This window comes from Liolophura sinensis, chromosome 5, assembly GCF_032854445.1.
Source record: "Liolophura sinensis isolate JHLJ2023 chromosome 5, CUHK_Ljap_v2, whole genome shotgun sequence".
Lineage (NCBI taxonomy): Eukaryota > Metazoa > Mollusca > Polyplacophora > Chitonida > Chitonidae > Liolophura > Liolophura sinensis.
Genome location: NC_088299.1, coordinates 15,433,001 through 15,450,204, shown reverse-complemented (window position 1 = coordinate 15,450,204; position 17,204 = coordinate 15,433,001). Strand labels below are relative to the sequence as shown.

The 17,204-nt window shown below is 39.8% G+C and overlaps 1 protein-coding gene across 1 annotated transcript in view; it reads left to right on the top strand.

Annotated features, from left to right (window-relative positions):
- Positions 1 to 13,920, top strand: part of LOC135465388 (alkaline phosphatase-like) — a 28,152-nt gene extending 14,232 nt beyond the window's left edge. The window contains exons 2-10 of the mRNA XM_064742611.1: positions 900 to 1,120; positions 2,158 to 2,332; positions 2,838 to 3,007; positions 4,959 to 5,069; positions 6,668 to 6,770; positions 8,559 to 8,699; positions 10,863 to 11,054; positions 11,758 to 11,892; positions 13,331 to 13,920. Coding sequence (XP_064598681.1) covers positions 900 to 1,120; positions 2,158 to 2,332; positions 2,838 to 3,007; positions 4,959 to 5,069; positions 6,668 to 6,770; positions 8,559 to 8,699; positions 10,863 to 11,054; positions 11,758 to 11,892; positions 13,331 to 13,605 — 1,523 coding nt within the window. The 3' untranslated portion in view covers positions 13,606 to 13,920. The remainder of the gene's footprint in view (positions 1 to 899; positions 1,121 to 2,157; positions 2,333 to 2,837; positions 3,008 to 4,958; positions 5,070 to 6,667; positions 6,771 to 8,558; positions 8,700 to 10,862; positions 11,055 to 11,757; positions 11,893 to 13,330) is intronic.
- Positions 13,921 to 17,204: the final 3,284 nt, after the last annotated feature.

Genomic DNA, 17,204 nt, shown 5'->3' with positions numbered 1-17,204 from the left:
AGTGCAACAGAAATGGAAAATAAATACCTTTCCTTCAATGGAGAGTTTCCTTGTCGTGTATGAGTAAGCTGCGATGGGTTAAACTTACTTCGTGGATGAGGAATTCATCTACTTATAATACATAAACGAAGCTCTCGTGGTAAATAAATAAAACAATTTTGACAGGTCTTGGTCGTTAGTTGAAAACTATCTGTGCTAGACAAGGAATATACCAACCGGTACACATCAGTGTTTTATCTAAATCTGTGAAAGTGGCCAAAATTACGTCATTTTCAAGAGGGCCACAGGCTGTTAATTTGCATGCTAAACCTCCTGAATTTTTATCTGAACTATTATACTCTGAAGTGTAGTGCACTTTTGGAAAATTACGCGTTTTCTTCAGTCATATTTGAGAATAAGTTATTTTACCGTTTGGAACAAACACGGTGTGCATGAACATTTGACTAAATCATGGATGGCTCCTTGCTTAAAGCAAGCATAAACATTTTGTTAAAGCAAGCAAGGATAAACATTTGGTTAAAGCAAGCATGAACATTTGGCTAAAACATGGATGAACATTTGGTTAAAGCAAGCATGAACATTTGGCTAAAACATGGATGAACATTTTGTTAAGGCAAGCATGAACATTTGGCTAAAGTAAAAATAAACATTTGGTTAAGGCAAGCATAAACATTTGGATAAAGCAAGGATGAGCACTTAGTTAAAGTAAGCATGAACATTAGCTTAAAGTAAACTTGAACATATGGTTAAAGCAAGTATGAACATTTGATTAAATCAAGCATTAACATTAGTTTAAAGCAAGCATGAACGTCTGATTAAGGCATTTATGATTATCTAGTTAAGCACTGACAAAATAATGTAATTCAGTCAAATCAGTTGTTTTGACATTTCACTTTCAGATGCCCAGTACTGGAATGAAGGGGCACAAAGACGGTTAAAAGCCGCTGTAAATATGCGTGCCAATACGAACGTGGCTAAGAACGTCATATTTTTCCTGGGTGACGGAATGGGCCTGCCGTCAGTGACCGCTGGGCGGATTCTCAAGGGGCAGTTGAAGGGCATGTCCGGTGAGGAGGAAGACTTAACCTTCGACAAGTTTCCCCACAGTGCTCTGATAAAGGTCGGTGATGAGTTCAGTGAGAGCTGAATGCAAACTGTTGCATCTCATTTCTACAGGCTAATCAACTTGGGCGGGAAAAAGGCTTAAGTAGAATAAGTTTACAAATGTTTCTTACTGATTGATTATGATGCACACACGCCAGTGCAGATTGATTCGAGTGACCTTGATATCAGTGCCATCTATCAACATGTACGAATAAAAAGTCGTTTTAGAAACAGAAAACTAAATGTATTTAAATGTTGAAATTATCACATGGTATTTATGGACCCTTCCCATATTGTGGGCGTCGGTGATGTCACACTGACCATATCTATCATCGGGAAATTCTTGTAAAGTGCATTTTGTAAATTGACTTATTTTGTTTATTTATTTGAATGGTGTTTTACGCGGTACTGAGGAATATTTTACTTATACGACGGTGGCCAGCATTATGTAAATTGAGGCCGAGTTTCGCCGATTACGTGCGACCATTTGTCGACTATCATATATTTTTACTATCACTAACAGGCTGAACTCAAAATTAAAGTATTTAAATACATTTATTAATAATTCTGTTCAAGAAAAGTCTTTTGTAAATGTAAAAAGTGAAGGTAATTTGTAAACCGTTCCGGTAGTTGCTTATTGAGAATAGCTTTATTTTATGTTGTCTTTTTTTCATTAGTGAAGAAATTAAGTTGGCGATTCCTTTCAGTATCTGGCCTTGTCAGAACTTGTGGGAACTTGCCAGAATGGCTTGTTGTAAGACAGGAATTTGTCAGAATGGCTTTTTTTCATATAGGAACTTGTCAAAATGGCTCACATTTTAACCGTGATCAAATGAAGCTGCAGGCCTAAGTCCAGATCTTTCTGTTCAGGCTGCGACCTGAAAGCAGGGAGTTGTCAGGTACTTGTCAGGCATTATTTACTTTGAATACTTCAGTTTCATCCACCCGTAATTATATGACAACTGTCGTATAGTTGAAAAAGAAAACATCTGTGTTTAACACCAGCTAAATAAATAAATAAATAAATAAATAAATAAACAGTAATCGTTGTAGACATACAATGTGGATCGTCAGACGTCGGACTCTGCTGGGACGGCCACCGCCTTCCTGTGCGGAATAAAGGCTAATGCAGGAACGGTCGGTGTGGATTACAGGGCCAGCAGAACGAACTGCGCCCAACAGAAGGGGAAAGAAGTGGACTCCATACTGAAATGGTCGCTCAAGGAAGGTTGGATATTTAATAAACTGGAACGTGCCTTTAGGACAGGCGTTTTTGAGAAACTCATATGTCTGCTTACTGTATGTATTCAATTATCAGTTGTACCCAACCAGGAAAACCATGCACCCATCCAGCCCTTTAGTAAACTACCATCCCTTTTTACACCGATGGACCAGCCACACACCCGCACGCACACACGAACCTTCCCGCATATATACATACATACATACATACATACATACATATATACATATACATACATACATGCATACACACACCCGCACATACACACCACACACACGCACACACACGCACACACACACACACACACACACACACACGCTCGCATACATTGTACATAAAATAATACATACATGCATACATTCATTCATTTACCTGCAGTGGTTTCCTTCCCAGCCCTACGGTTTCCAAACCAAACTATGTTGCATAAGAGAAACTGCGTTATAAACACCTATTAAGAACCCAAACTAAGTATAACATTTTTAAATTTCAGGCAAATCAGTGGGTATTGTGACCAATACCCGACTGTCCCACGCCACCCCGGCGGCTTCCTACGCCCACAGCTCGGAGAGAGACTGGGAGGGAGATGCGGACATGGACGGTGTGCAGGGAGGGTGTAAGGATATCACCGATCAGCTGATATCAGATAACAAAGATATACAGGTATTCACTGACAATAACAAATATTATCAAGTTTTAGAATGTGCCCAGGTGATTACTGAATAATATATTTTTATTTGATTGGTGATTAATAGCATACTCAAGACTTTGTTGCAGTCCGGCCGTAAGTGGGAGGATCTTAAAGCAACCTGCGGATGGTCGTGGGTTTACCCGGGCTCTACCCACCATAATGCTGGCCGCTGTCGTATAAGTGAAATATTTTAGAGCACGGCGTTACACACTGATCAGCTTGAGCAAGACAGAAGCTTAAGATGATTAAGTCTGTTACCTAGTGAAAATGATACCTTCAGGCCTATGCAGACTGATTCAGGTGATCTTGATATGGGTGCCATCTATCAACATGTGCGGTAGCACTCACAAAATGTTTGTATATCAGATGGCAAGCATTTTGGTCCGGTCGGGTGGCTACCTTAAGTGGTATCATTTTACTATCAGTCGACTCCAAGAGGCGCAAACCGGCTATTTGGGTTTTGCTTTGTGTAGACTGGGGCACGATGAAAAAGGCTCTGAAAGCGTCTTTCATGTACCTCACCTTTCCCAATATGCTTTATATAGGCCTACACCACCATTAAATATTGGTACATGGAGATCTGTTTACTTATTACCCCCGATTATCAAAGCCTTATATTAGAACTATGTTCTGTGGAGACAAGTTTATTACTCTAAACTCATTGTACTTTGAATTATAAGCGCACGTGAACTTGGCGTTCAGCATTGAAGTGAGAGTGCAACGACTGTTTGACCCGTGTCAGTATAAGGCCTCTGGCGGGGCGGCTTACTTGACTTTGGTAAGTCGTCTCAGTTAAGCAGCACCAGATAAAAGAGCGGTGGAAATCCGTCCTGTAACAAGGAGGCACATTACATACACTCTAAAGACTCCTTATGACTGAAAAATTGTTAAGTACGGCGTTAAACCCCAAGCGCTCGCTTACTCACCCAAGCATACGTGCCGTACTGTGTTGTTCAGATACCACCGTGAAATGGTTTGGTTCGAACAGTTATGAGAACAGTTATGAGAGTTTGGGGTAATAAAATTTAACATCATTGCACAAAACATGTTAAATCACACCCCACTTGTTTACTCGATCTGAGACATTTGGATATATAAACTTGCTAGTGTTGAATGTATTATCGTCTAAAGTATTACGTGTATATATTGGTTTAAATATTGTCCACGCACATCCCAAGGATCAGAGAGAGTTCGTGAACGATGTATTGTTACTCGAAACAACGAATACGTGATAGGTGGACAATTTGGTTGTACACGGTGAACATACATTGTTTTTGAGGTCAATATAGGCCTCGTAAAACATGGCCTTAGTCATGGCAATAAACAATCTCCAAAAACCAATTTTTTATACTGACAAAGTACTATGTTTTCTGTGTGAAGACTGAGTAGATTATTGTTACAAAGTATTTTGGTATACGTGACAGGCTTATTCTAACAAAATATGCTGTTATTACTACTATGTTGTCCATAACATGATCTATTCTAATATCTCACTTGCTGAATTTACCACATAAGTATTAGAGTGTATCTAGAACCCATGCAGGTACCTATGATAGATGTAAACCCGGCAAGCTGGCCTGAGTTTGCCCAACCAGATGTATTTTCCTGTTAAGATTATATCTCGTGTCTTAAATAAAATTTATGCAGCATGCGAATTAAATAAACGATTTAGATCAAGGTATATGATTGAATCTGTTCAAGCAAAAATGTTGTTTTGTTCCTGTAATACAAAATGAAAGATCAGGTTTCTTTCACTCTGGAATATGATCTTAAGTAACTGTACAGGTTATTTTCAAAACATATTTGTGTTTTTCTTCTGTGTCTTCAGCTTACACGAGAAATCCGAATTTCCGTTTTGTTAACATCTGATAAACGTTTTTGTTTTGGTAACATTTGATAAACATTACAAACTCTTTTTCTCAGGTTATACTCGGAGGTGGAAGGCGAACGTTCATCCCACTGACGGAACCGGATCCAGTAACGGGGACGAATGACCAGGATAAGAATAGAAGGGACGGAAGGAATCTAATAAAGGTAAAGGGAAGGCAAAGAGGTAATGATCAATGTGTAGTAATAAGGGGAAAACCAGGTGAATATGATCAAGGTGGGTTAGTAAGAGGAAAGCCAGATAGATAAGATCAAGGTGAATTAGTAAGGGGAAAGCCAGAAAAGAAGTGGGTTACTAAGGAGAAACCAGAAGGATCTGATCAACGTGCAGTAATTTGGGAACTTTAGAGAAAGCTGATCAACGTGAGGTAGTTTGGGAAAGGAGGAGGAAGCTGATCATCAACGTGAGAGTACAGCTGAATAAGGTGGATTAGTGAGGGTACATCTGAACAGGGTGGGGTAGTGAGGGGAGAGTTGATTAGGGTGGGGTAGTGAGGTTAAAACTGAATGAGGTGGTGTAGTGAGGGTACAACTGAACAGGGTGGGGTAGTGAGGGGAGAGTTGATTAGGGTGGGGTAAAACTGAATAAGGTGGGGTAGTGAGGGTACATCTGAATAAGGGGAGTAATGAGGGTACATCTGAATAAGGGGGTAGTGAGGGTACATCTGAATAAGGGGAGTAATGAGGGTACATCTGAATAAGGGGGTAGTGAGGGTACATCTGAATAAGGGGGTAGTGAGGGTACATCTGAATAAGAGGGGCGTGAGGGAGAGCTGAACAGGATGAGGTAATGAGGGTACATCTGAATAAGGGGGTAGTGAGGGTACATTTAAATTAGGGGGGTAGTGAAGGTACATCTGAATAAGGGGGTAATGATGGGAGAGCTGAACAGGATGAGGTAGTGAGGGTACATCTGAATAAGGTGGGGTAATGAGGTTACATCTGAATAAGGTGAATTAATGAGATTACAGCTGAATAAGGTGGGGGGTGGTAGTGAGGGGAGAGGTGAATAGAGTGGGGGTACTGAGGGTACATCTGAATAAGGTGGGGTAGTGAGAGGAGAGCTGAACAGGATGAGGTAATGATGGTACATCAGAACAAGATGAGCGAGGGGAAATCAAGCGGAACAAGGTTGAGTGTTAAAGAGGAAAGCGAGATAATTTAAGTTATGAGACATTTGTTTTTATAGTGTGGATTTGTTGCTTCGCATACATTGCTTGTCGGGTTTAAAGAATACAAACAAACACGTAAATATTCTGTTGGTACACATGTTGTAATGTTGTTTATTTATTTATTTGATTGGTGTTTAACGCCGTACTCAAGAATATTTCACTTATACGGCCAGGATTATGGTGGGAGGAAACCCACAGCCATCCGGATGTTCCTGTCAGACCTTCCCACTTATGGCCGGCTGTAATGTTGTGTTGATAGGTATATTTTGCCGTTAGGTAAAGGATTGAGATGTGTTTGTCATATGCATGTGATAGAAATCATTAACCTGGTACATGTTTTGTTCTGCTCACGAAGCAGTTTCTCTCTATGAAATGGTATTATTATCTATTTTTGTGTTTAGTTTGTCATTTTCAAATGAATTCTTTCATATCAATTTTGTATTTATGTTATTTACGGTTTAATACCTGTTCATGTTAAATGTATGATCGGTGAGTTACTGTAGCACTGGTGAATCAGTTCTTTAATATACTTGTCATGGCTAATATCAGACTCCCTTCATGGTTTCTTTACAGGAATGGATTCAAGACAAAGAAAACCGCAGTCTTAACCATAAAGTGCTCTACAACAAAACAGATGTATTGAATACAGACATTCAAAACGTCCAGTATTTATTAGGTGTGTATATTCAGCAATGTCTCCTTTGTTTTCAGCTTACGTAGAAGAGAACAATACCGTTAGCCGCTAAGATTTATTGCAAATATTTGTACAAAGTAAAAAACACGCTAGTAAAGAATAAAGACAAGAGGACATGGCGAGGTAGTGGTGCAAGTTGTCTGCTCCTCAGCACATGATCGGTACATGCTCAGCATGTGCTCATCACGTGCCCATTTCTCGTTAAATCAGTTATTTAGGCACGCTGGGTACAAGGAAATTCCGATGCAAATTTTGTGCGCGTGTGCTTATTTTACTGGACAGTCTCCTAATGCTAAGCCTGAAGCTGTATTATTTTCCGCGTTGATGGACGCATTTTTATGTGTTTATTTCATTTGCTTACTTAATGATTGCGTGCTAATATAGCAGTGAGTAAGATCAAGTTAAATCAGCGCAAAAAGACAGCTACCGGTTCATGCTTAGATTTCGTCAGCCTACATTTCGTTTTCAAACATACTGCAATAGCTTAGTGAGAAGTATATATTAATAAAAAAAATATCTATAGTCTTTCAGGCCATACATAGGGTTGTATAGGCCAACCGTCGCATAACTCTTTAGTGTCAAGTCAATTTTATGGTCATTCTCATCATATAGGTGGGCAATGTTTTTTGTAGTTGGATTTCTTCACTAGGGCAATATCTATGAATAATATCCTCTTTTTCTGAGGCTTGCATGGGCCTTGTATTATTGTATGTTAAATGTAACGACAACACAGCATTTTGAGTAATTATAGACCAGTAACGTGTAATGAATTGCAGTTAACATCACTGCAATTTTTTACGCAATTCTGCTTACGCCATGTTTCTAGAGGACGTGTAAATTGCTACTATTTATGCATTTACATGAACAGTTAGAATAAAACCCTCACTGAGGTAAATTGACAAGTTGTAATATTTCACCGGTTACGTATGACTTTTTGCCAGCTACCACACTGTCGTCGTTTGCTCTGGCCTTGCTCTCCATGCTGTATGTCTTTAATTATATGGTTTTTGACGGATAACCATCGTAGGTAACACATTTCCCAAGAATTGGTCTTAACGTTGAAAAATTTACTGCAAACGGTCGTTTTTTTCAGCACAAAATTTACATTGTTTCCACTGCTTATAATAAACCTAACGATGACAGATGTCTACATGCTACCTGTACGTCATTCACAAGTACCTACGGAAATTATAGAGGAAATTAGACAAAATCAAGTTTTTAACCTGTTCACGTTGAGAACCATAAATCTCACTCTCTTTCTTTAAAGAGATCTAAATTTGCATCTAAATTTGCTGGATTAGCACTTTAATACCGAAGTGTCGGGCGCATTTATCGGGATCTGAAACTGTTGCACGACGTCCACGTAGAATTAGGATGCGCACAACTTCCAGCGACTACCAGTAAAGACATAACGTTGTCATGGAACGCACGTGTATCGCTCATTTGCTCAAGGACTACCGATCTCCGCCCTTGAGCCCTCTTTCACAAAGAGGAGTACGGCATTTTAATCGTACATGTGTCGTACGATATTTATTTATTTATTTGGTTGGTGTTTTTACGCCGTACTTATGCATATTTCACTTATTGCAGCATTATGGATGGAGGAAACCGGGCAGAGCCCGGGGGAAACCCACGACCATCCGCATTGTCGTACGATTGTTTTTACGTCACTATTACCGTACCATTGTCCTGTATTTGCGATTATCGTACATGTACGACATGTTTGTGAAACTGCGCACTGATAATTTAAATGGTTTCTTCCTTTTTTAGGGTTATTTGCAACGAGTCACATGCCTTATGAGCTCGAGAGAGACAAGAGTGACTCCGGGCAACCTTCTTTAGCGGAAATGACAGAACTGGCTATCAAAGTCCTACGGAAAAACACTAAAGGCTATTTTTTGCTAGTTGAAGGTAAAAGCGTGCAAAGTGACAATATAACTGTTTTGTAACATGTGGGCAGTATTTAGACTATGACCTCAGCTCTTGGTGTCGTATGCAGCAACATGGTGCAGTCTTAACGAAGCGTTGGATATTTCACCTTGTTGCTGTTTTCCGTGCAATCTTGGTGCAACTGTTTTGATTACAACGTGCTTGGGACTGTATAATTTGGCTCTCCTTTGAAAGGTCATTGAGCCTTGTAGCTCTTACCTGTAGTCTGCTTAATGTCAGAACAAAACAAAGACATTTACAGGCCTATCTCAGAAACGTTCGTGTGGACTACTCCTACTTCTCGATCGGCACTATGGTATATGAACAACCAGTTTAACAGGCAATGTACTGCACATGTTGCCGCCGCCAAACTCTTACTGACGAGGAAACCATTTGGAAATGTGTTCAACGGGTGTACCTAATCGTTATTAGTATCGTAAATATCATTATAAATAGGGGCCGCAGTGGCTCAGTTGATTAGCCCGAGTTCAAGTCCAGCTCATGCTGGCTTCCTCTCCCAGCTCATGCTGGCTTCCTCTCGTGGGGAAACCCACGACCATCCGCAGGATACTGACAGACCTTTCCACGTACGGTCGTGGGTTTCCCCCGGGCTCTGCCTGGTTTCCACCTACCATAATGCTTATACGTCGTATAAGTGAAATATTCTTGAGTAGGGCGTAAAACACCAAATAAATAAATCAATATATATAATGAAGTTATATCAGGAAAATGCAAAATGAAAAGTGGAACTGGAAATGTGTATCCTAGAAAGCCTGGGGGGAGGTTTTCTCACTGAATTCGATCATCTCATATCCATTAGAATTGTTTAGATATTTTAGAATAGCTCATATAATCACCTTTCAGTAAAAGCATCGTCTGTGTTACCGCTCAAAGTCGGTAATAAAGTTCCTTTATAAAACGTGTTCCCTCAGGGTCTGTCCAGTTTCCTCAAACCTGCTGGCCGCCGATGTATAAGTGAAATAGTCCTGAGGACGGCGTAAAGCACAAATCAAATATTAAATAAATAAAAAAAGGGATAGCATCATAACTTTTAAGCTTTAGAGTCGCATTAACACTACAAATAGTACAGGTACGAGAAAATTTTATTTGGTTGGCGAAAATAAATTTTTTACACTACGGTGTATATTCCTGTGGCACTGATTCTTGAAACCCCGGTGGTACAGATAACCACCAGCATACATATGAAGATTTTATAGGCATCTTGCTTTCGAGGCGGGAGTTGGTCTCGTGGTTAAATGTTCTCTAGGACACACAAGGTGCTGGTTCGAACCCGACCTTGGACCCTTTGTAGAAACGTGACCCCTCGCTGTTTGTGGGACTTTGGTGACATTAACCGGTCGACGACGCTTAAGTGGCCGTTTGCGCAGTGTAGCACTCGTTGAAGATTATTTGTCTTCCACGAATATGGTGCGCATGTCAGCACGTCACACGTGGGAAGTTCGTTATTAAACTCACCAAAGGTCATTGGTTTTCCCCGGGTACCCCGGTTCTCTTCGGCCATAATACTAAGCGCCAACGTATAAGTGGAAATTCTTGAGTATGGCGTTAACAAAGTAAATAAATACTTTGTACAAGAATGTGTGTAAAACAAACAGTCCTGCCATACACAGTGAATAGTGTCTGTTATATGCCAATGATCTTATCGGTGAGGTATACCCGCGGACGTTCGTGAGTTTTCTCCGGGCTATGTCCGGTTTCTTCCTAGCATAATAGTAGCTGCCGTTGTGTAAGTGAAATATCACTGAGTAGGACGTATAACACTAATCAGATAAATGAATAACTGGTGAGATCGTACCTTCCAGATTATTTGTTGAATGCTCGGTATGAAATATCACAATTGTGCTACATTTATTATGAAGGCCAAAAGAAATTTCCAGGATTTGCCTATTTCCCTGGTTTTCCATTGACCATTCTCTCACGTGTTACCTGATATGAAGTTCAGTGGAGGCAACTATCCTTCCGCCAATGTGGCACATGTCAGTTTGCTAACGGTCGTTAGCTTAATACAACGCATAAAGCGAAACGTTGTGTTAGTATAACGTTAAAGAGCAGTTAGAAATGAAAAATTTTTTTCGCACCAGTAGAAACAGTGATTGAACTTATGCGACAATTCTCTATCATTAGGTGGGAGAATCGACCACGCCCACCATGACAGCAAGGGGAAGCGAGCACTTCACGAAGTGGTGGCGTTTGACACAACTGTGGAGACCGCGTTTAATATGACCAATGAGAAAGACACCCTCATCGTCGTCACGGCCGATCACTCTCACGTGTTTGTGATTGGTGGATACCCATCACGTGGCAATGACATATTAGGTGAGTTTATCATACTCTTAAGTTGATTGGTCAGTCAGCTAAAGGGTAGATCTCATCGCAACCGATAGGCCAATGAAATCGCAGGTTCGAATCCATTTCTCGATCGTTATGCCGCGGCTTATAGTCGGAAAGTTTGTGAGGTCCCAGGCGAAGGGCAATGATTTACTTCGGCTGTTGTGGTTTCCTTCATGCATAGGTGAAAAGTTCTTTAGTACCTGTTTAAACCAAATTCCAGTGAAGAAATGTTGGTAGCAGATCAGTTAGGCCAAAGACCTATAAATAAAAAGTATTTGTCAGGAATCTAGATTCATACTACCCTATGGCTGAAATTTGACTAATATGACATTAAGAAAACTCATATACTCATTCATTCCCACTGACAAAATATAACAGAGAGTTCACAGGAGCCACTGATACAGCTATTTGCATTGTTAGTATGCCATCAGAAATACTCTCTGTGTTCAGTGGTGGCCGAAGGTTTCCGCCCTGGTCATTTAGTCCGCTCCTATAACCTGATCTGAAACGACAGAATTTCATGTATGAGTGCCGATATATGCTGTCATTAAGAGAATGACAGTTCAGTATGTTGCATTGGTGAGTAACGTTCGTTGGTGAAGAAAAGTGAAATTGTCCTTATTAAGCATGAAATTGAACACATATGGAACAAAGTAAATGTGTACATGAACTGACTTCACCTTTAAAGGACTAACCGATTACTTCGGGAATCAGCCTGACGAACCTCCAAGTGATAACAAACCTGCTACTACCCTTCTCTACGGCAATGGGCCCGGCCACAATGCAACCCACCCCAGGGAGAACCTGACTGGAGTCGACATACGTAAGTGTGGGACAGGTTTACTGATCTGGCAGGTGCAGCGTGGAAGACGGGAGGGTGGGGGAGTTTTAAATAATATCCAGTAATGCCAGTTCTTTAAATTCTATGTTTCAATATCTAATAGAATAATTTGTGACATGAAAATCCCAGGCATTCGTTGACTAAGAAACCAAGACGGTTTCAGTGCAGATCTCTGACCTTTGCCCTGTAAGGTCGCTTGATGCGGCCTTAAATCAAGCGATTTTTTTTTGTACGTGGTGAGGTGTGTTTGGTACGTGGTGAGGTGTGTTTAGTACTTAGTGAGGTGTGTTTTGTACGTGGTGAGGTGTGTTTGGTACGTGGTGAGGTATGTTTGTGTTTCAAGTTAGCTTTACTTTTTAACCTGGAGGCAACGATAGGCCTACAAAAGGATTATTCATGAGCTCGACGTAAAAGATCCGTGAGGAAGACCCGCGAGGTTAATGTACTTAGCTAGGCACAGCCTGATTCTTAGATTAGCAACAAAACACAAAAAAACAATATACAAACAAGAATAACGTACATGTGTATAGTCAAATATACAGAACAGCAGATGAAAAGCCACTCCACCTTGCCCAGTTTTCAAAATGAAATCAAAAAATATGAGTTTTCCTTTAATCACTTATTTATTCGACGAAACTGTCAATTTGAGAGCACAAAAGTGGCTTTTCAAATATACGTACATTAAAAGAGCCGTCAGTGGCCCAAATTCCGTCAAAGGAGATACCCTTCATCGTGAAAAGTCTTCTCAGTATAACTTGCATGCGCGTTGTGTAAATGTTTAGTACGGTCACCAACACGCATGAACTATAATGACATTCAATTCTTTCGAAATTGCGTTTCCTTTGGTACTGAATAGACTATAGGAGAGGAAACTATAGCCCATGCAGGGCATACGGAATAAAATTTTGAAGAAACGTATCATCGTCACCTGTTTATTACTACCAACTATAGCAGTATTAATAATGAATGCTTTCTGTATCTGAGTTCAGTTTATCACTAGATACAACACAGACGTGTTGTGGCAGTGTCCAAGTCCGCTACCGCTTCTAATTGACTGTTATGCAATTTACAGTGAACTCTGCGTATCTGTGTTAAAGTTATGCTTTCAGTAGTCACCACGCATAATGTGTGTCCAGTGTCAAGTCTGTCCAGATCCAGAACATTATAGCTGTGTCTCTTTGACAGCAGATTTGGCCGTAAGTGGGAAGGTCTGCCAGAACCTGTGGGTGGTCGTGGGTTTCCCCCGGGCTCTGCCAGGTTTCTTGAGTACGGCGTAAAACACCGATCAAATAAATAAATCAAATTGACAGCAGATTTCTTCCGATGTAATGGCTAAAACTGTTCACTAATTGATTGGATACAATACCAAGTGCTTATATATCGCTAAATCCTCATTCAGGTGTCGATGTTTTTGTTGCAGACGACATTGACTACATACAACAGAGCGCCGTGCCGATGAAATGGGAAACCCATGGAGCGGAGGATGTGGCTGTCTATGCTACGGGGCCAATGGCACATCTTTTCCACGGAGTCCAGGAGCAGAATTATATAGCTCACGTGATGGCCTATGCCTCGTGCGTAGGTGAAAATAAAGACCACTGCAAAGCAAAACCTGTCCCGAGTGGACAAAATCCTTTGAGGCTGTCTCTGAGTGTCCTGGAGTTACTTGGTATCTTGGTGTTTTTACTAGTGTAGACCATTCAGATTACTCTGTGGCACTGCGACCAACAAATACGCTTGTCACAAATGTTAAGGTTTCTGCTCAAACTGTTTTAAGAATTGGTTACAAGACACTTCATTGTTTTGTTTCTATCCTTGAAACCCGTTTTACGAAAATGATGTAAGGGTAGGTCCTGTATTTAAAAATCGTACTGGTGAGAGATGTAACTCATTTACAGGTGTGCTCGTACTTTACAGTGTTCACGTAACAGTTCTTTTCTAATTCAGTGTAAGCATAATATTCCACAAAAACATAGTTTTATACCTTGATTGTTTTAAGTACAGTTCATATCTACATTTCAATTGGAGCACTGTTACCATAGCATGCAGATGTCCAAGTGTGTTGTGTGTTATATTTGTGCCTTGGTAACGTTTCTCTTAAAAGTATTCTTAACATACTTGTAATGTGTTCAGAAATTTATCTTTCGTAACGTCTGAATCACTTTCACTATCAAAAAAGCTTGACAAAATGGATTTTCTTTGTCGTGTTCTATTTGGGCTGGAAATATTTCTGTACCATAACTGTTAGACGAGCATGACGTAGCCATATTTTAACTACTCAAGTCTTTTTACTTGCATTACGGACAACATTTTTTCAAATTATTGGCCAAATTCAACAAATCTGAAATTTTTAAACTAGATCTGTGCGTATGTATAAAATGATATTGCTGATAGAAAGGTCGGTAGATAGGTGTATATGAAATGTATTGTATATTCCCAACTAACACCATTGTCACCACGCCTCTGTGATGGACTTTCACTGATGTAACTGACGACTCCTGGAGTAAAACCGATAAAAATATAATAATAGGAAAATAAAAAATAGCATATCTATACAATGGCTATACTCACATTAAATGCTCTATTACATCAAGCCTGGAAATAATTTTTAAGCAGCCACAGGACATGATGTCAATTCATCCAATTGTTCAAATTACAAAAATAGGTACAATGTTATCTACATGGAAGCTTTGCCCTGTACCATAGAGCTGGCTTCTGACAAAATACTATTTGGTGCAGGACATTGTTCTTCTGCTTACTCTTAGGATTATTTATAGGGGGTGATAAAGATGTGACCTGACTGGTTACCACAGTCTGTACCACAGGTTGTACATTATGTAAAGCTAACCACGATTCATATAATTGACACCATTTATTTTTGTACAAGGGACATTTTACAAAACTAACCACAGTTATTTTTACAGATGTGCTTCTGTCACATTGGACTGACTTTAAAGGTAGAGAAATAAAAGAATACATAAAGTTCAGATGAAAGAACGCGAAATATTCATATGTGTGCTCTTTAATATTTTTCTTTCGATTTTTCTTTAAAGAGAAAAACACTTCAAAATAATGTTTGCATGGTGCCTGTTTGGGACCACCTTTTGGTGTATATAGTCTTTGTGTAATAATGTTATACAAAAGAATGTAACACATGTTTAATAAATATATTTGCACTAGAGTTTAGTCTTTTCAGCAAACAAATGTGTTCAGCCTGGATTTCAATCATATTTATGTTTTGATATATTCATAAATATTATCATAATTTAGATTTAATTCAAATGTTTGGATGTAAACAACAAATTTACATACATTAAAAAAAAATTACTAGAAATGCATCACATTATTATTTAAAACACTGGTATGCAACAACCATAAATACCAAAAGGTGATCCGAAATACCCACCATACAAAAGTATGTTTAAATACCCTCTTATAGGAAAAAATTCTAGAAAATATTGAAGACCATATTTGGAAATAAGTTTGAAGCTCAATCATCTGACTTTGGCATGATTTTTATGTTTCCTTATCCTTGAACATTTATTCGGTATTATACAAGTGATATTTGACAGAACACAATGTGATCCTTAAACGAAAAAGGAATAAAGTAAATATTTTGTTCTGAACTGTAATGTGGCGTACCGAACAACGTACCGAATGTCTATCATTGATATTAAATCCAAGGTCTTGGAGGAAATCAAACTTTTTTTAATTGACAAAGTAAGGATAACTTGTTTATTTTTTCTATATCCACGAATTCAGATGATTTTCACTCACAGGTCGATTACATAAAGGAAAAAAAAGAAGAAATGAAGCTGTCATCGGACACACCATGACAAACATTACCATTCATGTAGCTACATGTATTGTTTTCTTGGACCATATCAGCAGTGTTTATTTCTGCAATAAACCACGCATTTCTGATGTACATAGCTCTGTGTGTATCAGTGCACATTCCATAATGCACTTCCCAAGAATTGTGGTCAACAGCCAAACCTAAACGTAAAAATTGTCAGGGACAAAACTGCGTAAGTGCACCTGTTTTCATTTTCTGAAATAAACGCCCACAATCACGTAACAAATGATTTGTTGTTTAGCTTTATGACTTTGAGATAATGTTCTGGTGACGAAAATACACTGGTGACGACAATACGCTATTGCCGACAATGCACTCCTCACAATACATTGGTGACGGCAATAAACTCCTGACAATATACTTGTGACGGCAATACACTGGTGACGACAATACACTGGTGACGGCAAGGAACTCCTGATAATACACTTATGGCGGCAATACACTGGTGACGACAATGCACTAATGACAATACACTGGTGACGGCAATGCTCTTTTGACAAAACACTGGTGACGACAGTACAGTGGTGAAGAAAATACACTGGTGACGACAAGGAACTCGTGACAATACACTGGTGACGACAATGAATTCCTGACACTACACTGGTGATGGCTATACGTTAGTGACAATACACTGCTGACGGCAATGTACTCCTAACAATACAATGTTGACGGCAATACAGTGGTGACGGCAATACAGTAGTGACGACAATACACTGGTGCACGAAAATACGTTGGTGATGACAATATACTGGTGGCGGCAATGCACTCCTGACAATACACTGGTGACGGCAATGCACTCCTAACAATACACTTGTGACGACAATGCACTAATGACAACACACTGGTGACGGCAATACGCTAGTGATAATACACTGGTGACCACAATACAGTGGTAAAGACAATACACTGGCCACCACAATATAGTAGTGACGGCAACGAACCCCTGACAATACACTGGTGACGGCAATGCACTCCTCACAGTACAATGTTGACGGCAACACATTGGTGACGACAATACAGTGCTGACGACAATACACTGACGAAAATACACTGCTGACGAAAATACACTGCTGACGAAAATACAATGGTGATGACAATAAACTCCTGACAATGCTCTCGTGACGGCAATACACACTGGTGACGAAAATACACTGGTGACGACAGTGAACTCCTCACAATACACTGATGACGACAACACACGCTGGTGACGACAATACACTGTGTTCACTGTATTGTTGTATTGAAGACAATACACTGGTGACCTCAACACAGTGGTGAAGACAATACGCTTGTGACAACATACGTGACGTTCTGACTACAATGTATAAGTGAGTACAACGTATACGTGACGGTGAGACTTCAGTGTATGCGTGACGGTGTGTCTGCAGTGTATGCGTGACGATGTGACTGCAACGCATGTGTGACGGTGTGACTGCAG